The sequence below is a fragment of the Bombyx mori genome, chromosome 18, assembly GCF_030269925.1.
Source record: "Bombyx mori chromosome 18, ASM3026992v2".
Taxonomy (NCBI): Eukaryota; Metazoa; Arthropoda; class Insecta; order Lepidoptera; family Bombycidae; genus Bombyx; species Bombyx mori.
This window is the reverse complement of record NC_085124.1, coordinates 4,693,457-4,705,968: the sequence shown is the minus strand read 5'-3', so window position 1 is coordinate 4,705,968 and position 12,512 is coordinate 4,693,457. Positions and strand designations below refer to the sequence as shown.

Genomic DNA, 12,512 nt, shown 5'->3' with positions numbered 1-12,512 from the left:
CAAAAATTAAAAACAACGTAATGCGAAACGCGCTGCGCACGAAATGATTTTTTAAGGGATTTTATGACCTGGTAACTAAGACCTTTAGGTCAGTCTTATTTTAATTTTAATGAAAACTTTTTTATATGAAAAACTATATTTATATGATAACTTTTTTATATAAAATATAAATCATTACGTGCTCCCATATTATCTCATCACATTTCATTTCATTTTATTTCATGCCTCTTTTATTTTTATTTTTTATTGCTTAGATACCTATCCACGAGCTCACAGCCCACCTGATGTTAAGTGGTTACTGGAGCTCATAGACATCTACGACGTAAATGCGCCACCCACCTTGAGATATAAGTTCTAAGGTCTCAGTATAGTTACAACGGCTGCCCCGCCCTTCAAACCAAAACGCGTTACTGCTTTACGGCAAAAATAGGCGGGCGGGAGGGGCGGACTCACAAGAGATCCTACCACCAGTAAAATTATTAATGTAACTACACCATAGAAAAACTCAAAGTACCAAATCGACTTTTTCATGTTATATTTAAGATTGCCAGTTGAAAATATTTTGAATTGCCGCAGTTGCCGACATGATTTCGTGTCATAACTAAATGGCACAGTTATTTTTTTCTTTTAATGATTTTTGTTAGTAGATTTTGGTGCTTTACGTTACGTTATTCAATGAGATTAAGTTTATAGTCTGGCCAGCGAATCATGGCACAACTAAATAGCGGCAATCCAAAATATCTTCAGTTGGCAACATTAAAGATAACATAACACGATTTGATACATTTGTGTTTTTCTATGGCGTAGTCACATTAATATTAAAAATGCAAAACTACCCTTTTATGCTATATTTAATGTTGTCAGTTGTAGATATTTTGAATTGCCGCCATTGTAAGTAGTTGTGTCACGATTCGATGGCCATACTCTATTTACATTGATTAAAATACCTATAAAAACAGTTATTTATCCTAAAGCAAAAGAGTATTATTAATTATTTTTTACACTCGATTTCCACTAAATCGATCCTATTTTATGGATGCTCTAATTCTAATCCGCACGTTTGTGGAGCTAGTTACGTATAAGTGTTGCAGATGTTTACAAAGATTGTTTAAAACAAAAAATTGAATTCAACTTATTTTCTACACTTGGCCATTGTCAATGAAGCTAAGATTTCAATAGGTTAATCAAGCAAAATAGACGAATTTTTTGGTACATATCCCATTCGTGTAACGCTTAGGCCCAAAATGGGCTTTCTCCTTTATCAATCTCGGATTGACCGACAATATTATTTCATATTAATTTCGTTGGTAGGTACTAAAGAGTTTTTGTTTATTTATTTTTTATTGCTTATATGGGTGGACGAGCTTATATGGTGGTACCACCAGTCAATTGTTATTGTCGTATTTTCTTATTACGATGTGTCAATGAGCTTTTAAACGTTTTAACCTTCTAAAGAATTCTTCCGAAGGCCCTCTAGGTAATTGCTATAAATATGGAACGAAAAAAAAACACTCTGTCAACCCTGTGTGAAAGTGACCCGGATAGTAACTGTGTGACGCGCAGTGAAAGCTGTATCGATTTGACGAATGGCCGATGGGTACTTGTATTGCAATATGTTATGATCATGAAAGGTTTTGAAGATAAAACACAAATAATATTAGCCAAAAAACCTGAGGCCACGAAATCTCAATAATCTATTCAGAAATTATTCACTGCAACAGATTAATTTTGTAGACGAAAGTACCTCACCTTATTTCAACTCATCCAAGTTTCAGATTAAAGTTGTTGAGCTAGAGGAATTTTTAATGAGGTTTTTTTTTTAAAAGGTTTGGTATTCGCTTTATTTGTCTTAAGCGTGGACCCATTGATTATAAAAAGTCAACATAAAAACTAACAGACTCTTCATTTTAAATTGTTCTAGAACAGATAAATTTAGTGATTTAATCGTTTTTTTTTTTTCTAAAATTTATAGACCAATCACGTCACTGTGTTAATGCTTTTTAAAACTGGAAATTGATCATTAAGAGACCAAACTTTGAATCGTGTTTGATAATCGGATGCTCGGTCTTATAAAAGAAATATTAACTTGTTGGAACTGGTATTGCCTCACTGTTTACTTCTGTTGGCCTAACTCAAGACCTGATTAGACACAAGAAAGCTAGTCTAACCATCACTTTATTTTACTCATGCATCTATATGAAACTGATAGCCCACTCAATATTGAGTTAATATTGGAGCACACAGACAGAACGTGAATGGGGCTTGAGATATGAGGTTAAAAACGGTAGGCAGCGGCTCGGCTCTGCCCCAAGCATTGCTGACGTCCATGGGCGACGGTAACCACTCACCATCAGGTGAGCCATATGCTCGTTTGCCTACAAGGGCTTTAAAAAAAAAACATTTATTTTGTATAACTTTTATATCGAACCGAAACACACACTGATTGCGACACAAATACGCAGCAAGGTAGTGTACCAATGAATATGCTCTCACAATACAATCAAACAAACAGAACTCTTAACATTAATATAGAAATAATGAAATAAAATTTTCATTCAAACAGAATTTCGATTGTACGCTCTTACGAGACACAGCGCTGTAACCGTCTCATACAATTCACAAATTATCATTTCAATTAATTAAAATTCAACAACAGAAGGACGAATTTTACGAACAAAAATTTAATTTTAATTCAAAGTGATAAATAAGGTCAAAGTCGTATGAAGACTGGTTCTCGCAGCGGACTCAGAATTGCATATTTATTTGTATGTACACATTCTTTGAAATCAAGAGAATTTCAACAAAATCACTACATAGTATAAAACAAAGTCGCTTTCTCTGTCCCTATTATATACCTACCTATGTATGCTTAAATCTTTAAAACTACGCAACGGATTTTGATGCGGGTTTTTTTAATAGATAGAGTGATTGAATAGGAAGGTTTATATGTATAATAACATCCATTAAATAGTGGAGAAATCAATAATAAATTACGGTTTCCGAAACGAAGCGAGGGCGGGTCGCTAGTTTATTTATAAACCATACCAATTAATAGAGATGCATGAGAAATTCTTGAATATCGGAATCGAATCGCCTATGGAAGGATTATGGCAAGAAAGCCAGTGGGTTATGTTTACGGGATTGAGACTGGAATGCGTTAACATTTTTTTTTTATAGCTGAGATGTTGGAGCGATCTCATGGGCCACCTGGTCTCAAGTGGTAACCGGAGACCATAGACATCTACAACGTAAATGCCGTGTGGACTCACAAGATTTCCTACTACCTGTACATTGTTTGTGATAAATGGAGTGCATTGCAAAAAACTTTCATAAATTTTTATATGCTCTCCCGCCTGTCATTGTTTTGGGGACGGTTTTTTCCCTACCTATCCTGATAGCCTTGAGAGGCTATTTCAGCTTCTCCTTGAAGTGTAGGTGAGCTCACGGGATTCAAACCGTGTGTGTTGCTAACACTGGCCCTAGCAAGAGCAGTGCTTCGCAGAATCTACCACCGGATCGGAAACGGGACCCACTGAGAAGATCCGGCAAGAAACTCATTGGGCTGTGTCTATGGGTTAATTTACTCGTCGAGTCCACCGTCGCAAGCGACGGGTTCGGCGAGGACGGTGACCGGTAAAGATAAGGGGACGGAGCCGAAACCCGTGTTCATTTATATATTTTTTCGCATTCACGAATTCACGAACATTTCACAACAAAAGATGCTCGCTAAATCAAATGCGTAAAATTTAAATTTACATAAATTTTTCGTTACTTTGAAAATACACCGGGCCCCTTCGATGTTCAAACATTACAATATGATACGTTTGATTTGCAATTCAATCGGCCGATAATTACCTATTCTTCGTGCGTTGTTCAATTGTTTTCGGCAGTAACGATTTCATTTATATCTATTTATTACCTTTCGAATTATGGTGTGATGTTCATTATCTATGATTTTATTGCACTTCCAGCTATTTTTATCCAAGGAATTTTATTCATATATTGAGTAAGCTACGAGATTTGCATGACTAAAATACAAAGTCCCTCGTGTGCTATGGTAGTTTAAGAAAAACGAATCCAAATTCAATCTAGCCTCCATTGTGAATAGAACCGAAGCATATTCACACAATTTAATGGTTAATTAATAAAAGTATTACATCTTTAATAAATAAAAATTACGATTACGTAACATGTTTCTTATTACCTATACCCAAACATCGTTCACCCACGCGATGTTTTTTCAGCTTGTAACTAGCTGCCTTAAGAAAAAAATAGGTACAGTAGGACATATTTCAAACTGATATGCGCATATTAAGTGGCTTGGCTATGCTTCTAGCATTAGTAACGTCGATAAACGAATTATATTTTCAGGATTTCTACGATCAGCAGTGAAAATGGAGTGAGCGAAAGGAACCACGTGTCATCAGGTGTATACCATGTTCAGTTTGAATACAGTAACAATTAAAATATAGGTTTTTGATCTAGGATAAGTGATATTATTGACTGCAATAAGAATATTTGATGAAGATATTTTATATCCGGAGTATATTTAAAATTAATCTGATGAAAAATAGAGTTTGGGCGCATTAAATTTAGAAAGTTTAATGAAGAGAAAACCTCAATTTGCACTCTACACTTACATCTACATATACAGAATTTTTTTCAGCAAAATAATGAGAAGGAATACTTCAGAATGTTTCAATTTGAATGCGTGTAAATTGTACAGTTTCATTTTTATTTCTATTCATACATTTCAAGGTATTAATGTTTTTTTTTTGTATCAGGCCCTTGTTTTCGTCATTATATTCAAATATACGAAGGGAGTAAATGTGGTTTCAAACACGCTGCACATAACGACGTTAACATGATCGTAGCAATAGTTTAATTTTTTTTTTAAATAATGACTTATAGTCAGATAATATCTGCGTGTGGTGGATACAAAGCCTCTTTAGATCTTTAGGCGAGAACCAAACCAACTACCGATTAAAAAAGTTTTGATAATACAACCCTAGCTCAACACACGCTATACTAGTCGATTATTTAAAAGACGTGTTTTAAATCGACATTAATAACTAGAAACTGCTTACATCGACGATAGTGGCGGTAGTTTTACTAGTGGCAAGGCCTTTTGGGGGCAAAACTGGTAGCTACTTACCAATACCCTGCCTATTTACTACCCCGGAGCAGTAAGGCGTTTCTATTTGATGGGTGGAGTATCCGTTTTTTTTTTTTTTTTCCACAGGAGAAAATCGCCGGATCCCCACCCGCGCGGCAGGTGGGGTATGTGGGAGTTGAACCTCACTAAAAACTCCTGCCGCTCACAACCGGCGCCCTACCTCGGACCGGGCCGGAGCCCAGTCGGGGCTATTGAAACGGCGGGACAGGGTTGACGCAGAGCACATTACATCCATCCCACCGTCCCACGGACGCCGGACCGGTGGCCGCCAGCGAAACGACCACCGGTTCCCTCGTTCAGCGGGCCGAGAGCCCGCTTTGATGGCGCCGCGTTACACCTTCCCCCAGAGCGGTCGGGGGAACGCGGTCTACCATCACCCGGCTTCCTATTGCGGGTGAGCGTGCAGAGCACGCCACCCCTCGTCTGGGTCCCTCCCCGCACAAAACGGGTGGGACCCCTAGCTCTTAGGGGGCCAGGTCACGGATACGACCCCGGTCCCGACCCCCTGCTCGGCGGCGGCGGGTTTCTGCGTAGTGAGGAGAGCTTTCCCTCACTCGCCCCGCCGCCTCCTTCTGCGAGATGGTGCACTCGCAGAAGTCGAGCATAGCCTTCCATGACTCATCGCTGCCAAGCATCGACGCCACGACGCCAGGCAGCGACAAGTCAGGTCCTATCTTTGCGACCAGGACACGGCGCTGCACCTCCCAAGCGGGGCAGACAGCGAGCGTATGCTCCGCCGTGTCCAGGTCGTGTCCACAATGGTGACACCTCGTCGTCGGCTCAGCCCCTATCCGGCGCAGGTACTTCCCGAAGCATCCGTGCCCGGTCAGCACCTGCACCAGACGAAAGGTGAGACGTCCCTCGCCACGATTCACCCAGTCATCAAAGACCGGGTAAACCGCCTCGACGGTCCGTAGCCCCCACGTGGGGTTGGCCAATCGCCTCGACCACGACTCGAGCACGGACCGCCGAGAATGGGCCTTCCGCGCCCGCAGCTCACTCTCGGGGACACGCGCCACGCCCCGAGCACGAAGCTCGCTGCGCCACCGATAGTCGGCAGCGAGCGACTCCGCCTCCAGCTCCCATGGCGGCGTCCCCGCCAAAACACACGCCGCCTCGAAGGAGACGGTGCGATATCCGCGGATGACCCTGATGGCAACGGTGCGCTGCGGCCGGCGCAGGAACCGAGCCATAGTGGCCCGGTTGCGCGGCTCAGCCCACACAGGTGCACCGTACAGGGCCATCGATCGCACCACCCCCGCGTAGAGACGGCGCACAACCTGATCCGGTCCCCCAATATTCGGGAGCAGCCGGCTCAAAGAACCGGCCGTCCCCATCAATCGGGGGACCAGCTCCGCAAAGTGAGCACGAAAGGCCCACCGGCTGTCCAACACGAGGCCGAGGTACTTCAACTGCACCCCGACCCCTATCCGGACGCCTCCAACCACGATGTGGGTGTCAACGGGTGGCGCCCTCCGCGGCCCGTGAAACCACAGAGCCTCGGATTTATTGAGCGCCACGTCGAGACCCAGCCTCCTTATCCTTCCGACGACGAGGGCCACTCCCGCTGTGGCGAGACGGGCAGACTCCCTAAAATCATCCCCCCGGGCCACGACCAACGTGTCGTCCGCGTAACAAATAACGCGGAGGCCCGGGAGGAGGGCGCCCCTCAGCACCCAGTCGTACCCGATATTCCACAAGAGGGGGCCGAGAACCGACCCCTGCGGAACACCACGCACGACCGGAAAACGATGAAGGGTCCCACCGTACCCGGTACATACGACCGACCTGGCCCCCAAATAGGACCCAACCAGCCGGCGGAGGTAGAGGGGCACTCCATGCCTCTCCAGTGCCCCCCCTATCACGGTCCAGGGCAGAGTGTTAAATGCGTTGGCGATGTCAAGAGACACCGCCAGCGCCACCCCACCCCGAGAAACGGCCTCGTCCGAGAGGGACCGCACGCGAAGAATTGCATCCACGGTCGAACGGCCCTCCCGGAAGCCGTACTGCTCCGCCGACAGGTCAGGCCCCACCCCGACCAGGTGCCGAACGATGCGGGCAGCCAGAATACGTTCCAGCAATTTTCCCGCCTCGTCCAGCAGCACGATAGGACGATATCCGGCGGCTGTATCCACCGGGCGCCCCTCCTTCCTCAACAACACAAGTCTACCCGTCCGCCAGAGCGACGGAAACCGTCCCGACTCCAAGCAACCATTATATAGCTCAAGGAGCCGGTCCCCCAGGGCACCGAGGGCCAAGGCCAATACCCGGCCGTGGACTCCGTCCGGGCCGGGGGCCGTGTCTTTCGCAGTCATCTTGACAACGGCCACCCGGAGCTCTGCCTCGGTAATACGAGGCACCTCAGCAGGAGCTTGGCCGTCGACGGTGTCAGACGGCCCGCCCATAGCGGGAGGGACAAAACCCTCCCGCTCCTGCGGGAACAACGCCGAAACGATGTCCCGCAGCTGCTGGGGCTGGAGACGCTCAGTCATAGAGGGGGCCCACGGGCGCAACTTGCCGCGTACCAATTTGTATGGGCTCCCCCACGGATCCGCTTCGAGCGCCTCCAAGAGTCTCTCCATGTTCTGCTCCTTGGCCCGCCTGATGGCCAGCCGCAGGGCGTCCTTCGCAGCGCGATATTCGCGGTGCAGCCGAGCTTCCTCCTCCGCGAACGCGACGGCCTCGTCGCGCCGCAGGCGGCGGCGACGGCGGTGTCTAGTGCACCGGCGGCTCGCCCGAATGGAGACCGCACGCAGTCTTGCAATTTCGGGCGACCACCAGGGCGACTGTCGCCGTCCAGAGTGCCGAGAGCCGACCCGGGGCATCGAGGCATCACATATGCGGTGCATCGCGCCCCGGAACCATTCGGCCTCGGTTTCCACATCGACAGGTTGTGGGCGCTTGGGCGCCCACGCCGCCACCATAGAGGCCTCCACCAGGAGCTCCCTGTTCAGGAGCTTCAGTGCCCACCTAGGGAATGACCGGGATGCACTCTGCGGGGGGTCAACCCCGCGGGCACCTGCAGCCGGCGTCGGCGCAGGGGCAGAAAGATCGTACCGGATATACCGGTGATCGGACAACGATTCCGCCCCCACCACCACTCTCCAGCCGAGGATGCGCCGCGCGACGGGCGAGCTCGCGAACGTCAAGTCCACGATAGACTCGCCCGTCCACCGCACGCAAGTCGCGATCGAGCCCCTATTAACGATACAGAGACCGACCGCGACCGCCCACTCCTCCAGCAGCCTACCACGAGCGTCCGTGAATGGGGAACCCCAAGCGACAGACTTCGCATTGAAGTCCCCCGCCAGTATCACTGAACGGGGAGCGAGGTGACGAGCGATCACCTCTAGCCCGTCCAGGAACCGCTCGAACTCGACGGTAGGCCGATTCGGAGAAAAGTACACCCCGATCACGACGATATTTTCTAACTGTACCGCGACGATCCCGGGGCCCCTGGTCACCATCGCCAGGGGGGGGACCATCGCGGTTCTTCTGATATGTATGGCCGCCAAGCCATCAACGTCCCCAAACCAACAGTCATCCACTGGGGGAACGAAGTATGGCTCGGCGACCACAGCCACGTCAATTGACCACTCCGCCATGGTCTGGAGCAACATGTCCTGAGCCCCAGCGGAGTGGTTCAAGTTTCCCTGCAGGAAGCGATAGGTGTGATCCATTAAGACTGAACCACATCCATCGCTCCCTCCCCTACTCCATTGCCCCCGCTATCGGGCGCGAACGCCTCAGCGGGGGACAAAGTGCCGGCCGGTGCTCCCCCGGCCAACCGCTTCTTTTGACGCCGCTTAGCTTGGCGGCGCCAGGAGTATCCGTTAGTGTGTAGTGATACAAATGACACTTAAAACGCACGTCTCAAGGCGTGTTCGACATTCATGTTTTAATGGTCATGTCCACCGATAACCAATTAACACCAGGTGTACCGGGAACTAGTTCGCCCGTGTAATAAAAAAAAAAAGTATGCAATAATAATACCTTCGTTGTCTCATGCAATATACGAGTGTAATCCTCATTCGTTGGATACAAAATAAATTACCGAACTATTTTTGGATAATTGAAAGATGATTTAATGCTTATTTAAATTGGACATAAAAAAAAACGGTCATACTAAATTTAAATTAGCTGCGCATCGCAACGCTTCAAAAATGAGAATAGTATAGAAAGCGCCAAAAGTCTGTAATAATTATCATGTATGTGTATACTTTAAAGTTTATCACACAAAACATGTGTGTGAGAGAAACCTGTTATCGACCGATCACACGTTTATTGAGATGTAACTTGTATTTAATGTTTTTTAAGATACATACACGGCCTTATGTTCACAATATAAATTGCAAACGTATATATATAATCTACCTACGAAGCAAAAACAATGATTGAAGAGAAAAAAACCTGGTCGGTCTTTGTTTATCTACTGAGAGATTAATGATGCATGACGTGTTGATTATTTTAAAGTAACTTATTTCAAAGTCAATGCTACAATCTGGTTTCATAAGCATTTATTTACAAGTTATCAACAATAGTGTTTTTAAAACTTAACTAGCTTGCGAATAGTCGTTTTCGTTCTATTAACGTAATAAAATTATGTAATTATCTGATACGCACGCACTAATTGAAGATTTTAGTCTCTAAACTACTTTCAAGTCTTTTAATTTCGATCTAAAAATCTAAAAGAAGTCACGTAATACTTATACGCAATCACGCTTCATCAGTATCACAAAATAGAGACATTAGTAGAGATAAATAAATATTTATTCTTTGATTATTCGTAACTCTACCTTGTATGTTGGAGCAGGAGCTGGTTCTGGTACATCCGAATCCCATTCCGAACTGAGATCATCGCTCGATGCCTCCGTGTAATCCTCATTCCAAGGGACGTCCAGCAAAGAAATCTTCATCTGGTCATAACCAGGCGATAGAGTTTGCGGCCCGTAGCCAGGGGGTAGAGGACTCGACGCCCTGCACTCCTCACAATTACACGGCTTTGGTCCCATAGTCTCTTTGGTGGGAGATTCCTCTTTCGCGCCACTCTTAGAGTTGCTCTTAGAGTCCCTTCGCCGCGCACTTCTAGGAGAAAGTCTGTTATTGCACTGCGGAGGAATGTAATACTTCGTTGGCTCGGAAGACCGTCTCCCGCTGTCCGGTGTCTCGATCTTCACCGGCGTCAACAGGGACATCTTCTTGGTGATCGCCTGCCTTTCCTCGGCCGGCCTGTCGTCTTCCATCGTGTAACGTATTACAGGAATCGTGAACGCGAACTGTTCCGTACACTCGGGCATTTTAAATCACTTGACACGTTACCGAGTCGAGCCGCGTTGTTGATAACATTTTACGAGGGTCACGTTGAGTTCGTTTACGTGGCGACGTGTACGGGTGTCTTACGAGCCGGCGTGCTGCGTACTGAGGAACTGAGGACTGAGGAGTGAGAAGTCGGGTCGCGTTCACGTCGGCGAACGGACGCTTCTAAACGGTCCGTGTGTGCTTGGTTAGTGCGAGTTTTTTAACGTTCTCGATAACGTAAAAGTTAGCTCATATTTTTGTATGAAATAGGATCGTTTGCGTACGTTTGCCGTAAGGGGCAATGTGTAATCGTGTAATAAAAATCAAACCCGCAAAATTATAATTTGCGTAATCACTGGTGGTAGGACCTCTTGTGAGTCCGCACGGGTGGGTACCACCTCCCTGCCTATTTCAGCCGTGAAGCAGTAATGCGTTTCGATTTGAAAGGCGGGGCAGCCGTTGTCATTATACTGAGACCTTAGAACTTGTATCTCAAGGTGCGTGGCGCATTTAAGTTGTAGATGTCTATGGGCTCCAGTAACCACTTAACACCAGGTGGGCTGTGAGCTCTTCCACTCATCTAAGCAATAAAAAAAGGGCGCTGTTCCAACTGCATACAAAATTGGATTAACTTCCACGCTATCGACAACGTTAAAAAACTCGCACACCGGGCGCTTGGTGTCACGGAACTGCTACGACAGCTAGGCCGCCGATATGCAGGTGATAGTCCCGGATGGTGGCCATTTAGAAATCACTAGACATCGACTTCGTGACTAGAATGCAACCGCACGTATCAACATTTTCGGAATACCTCGCAATGACGTCAAAGATTACTCGTGCAATTAATGTCTCCGGTTTTCGTGTTCAATGTCCTCATTAAATTGATTAGTAGGAGACTAGCTTAATGATCTAAGTCATTTAGGCGATTTATAAAAAATATACTGGCGGTGAATCGTAACGGGCTTGCACAGCCAGTTCCATCGTTGTAACTTGTTCCGCCACGAAGAAATCATACAGCAGATACTTCAAAATAATCGGTATTCAACTTACAATCGATCGATCGATTCTAAAATCAATTCTTATTATCGCCTAGGTCCCTCTCTATCAATCATACAACAGTATTCTACGCAACACTATTGAGAAATAAAATGCTAACGAATAATTATTTTGCTTTTATTAAATCAAAACAGCTTGGAGTAGATCATAGAGTCTTGGCCTTGCCTCTTACTAAGGTCCGAGAGTGACACAAACCGCTTACTACTAGGTGGGAGATATGAACGTCTGTTTACAATGGCAACAAAAAAATGCCTTTAAAGTGTATTCAAAAAAGGTTCAATTTATCGAGTGATTTGAAAAAACCCGGCACTAATAGGGTTCTCAAAGTATCGTTTTCTTTTCAAATAATAATTTTAGGCCATACTAATAGAATGTTGTTGGCAACAAATTAAAATACATTTTCTTAAGCACAATTACCATTTATTCGGTACAAAGAATATTGTCGGCTATGATTACAATTACTAAATAATAATTTTATATTATTAAAAACATTTTTGTAAATTCCGTTTTTTATTATCGTCGTTTTCCGGGAACGTATTTTATCCTATTTTTCTTTTTTTTTAAATATATTATTATGTAATAATCTAGGTATATGAAGCATTAAAAATCCTTAAACAATAAATAAATCCCAAAGTTGACTAAAAGAAATTGCTATTACATAGAGATAGAGAAAAGAGGTTACATTGCTTCAATAAGAAGTCGTTAATTACACTTTTTTTTTTATCGCTTAGATGGGTGGACGAGCTCACAGCCCACCTGGTGTTAACTGGTTACTGGAGCCCATAGACATCTACAAAGTAAATGCGCCACCCACCTTGAGATATAAGTTCTAAGGTCTCAAGTATAGTTATAACGGCTGCCCCACCCTTCAAACCAGTACATCTACATTTCTTCATTTATCTATAGCTCGGGTCTAAAGTTGTCATACTAAAGCGTGCTGGTAGCGTCGAGGGGCTATTCCAGTTCCAGTTATACACGATTT

At 45.2% G+C, this 12,512-nt stretch overlaps 1 protein-coding gene across 5 annotated transcripts in view; it reads right to left on the bottom strand.

Moving 5' to 3' along the window:
* The window catches only part of LOC101739314 (inositol-trisphosphate 3-kinase B), a 187,136-nt gene that overhangs the window by 45,720 nt on the left and 128,904 nt on the right, over nucleotides 1-12,512 (bottom strand). Inside the window, exon 1 of one of the 5 annotated variants that reach the window (XM_021349354.3) lies at nucleotides 9,973-11,972. The exons of the other annotated variants lie outside the window; for them this stretch is intronic. Within the exon in view, the coding sequence (XP_021205029.2) occupies nucleotides 9,973-10,473 (501 nt within the window). The 5' untranslated portion in view covers nucleotides 10,474-11,972. Of the gene's footprint in view, nucleotides 1-9,972; nucleotides 11,973-12,512 lie in introns of those variants that run through there. 5 annotated transcript variants of the gene reach the window in all.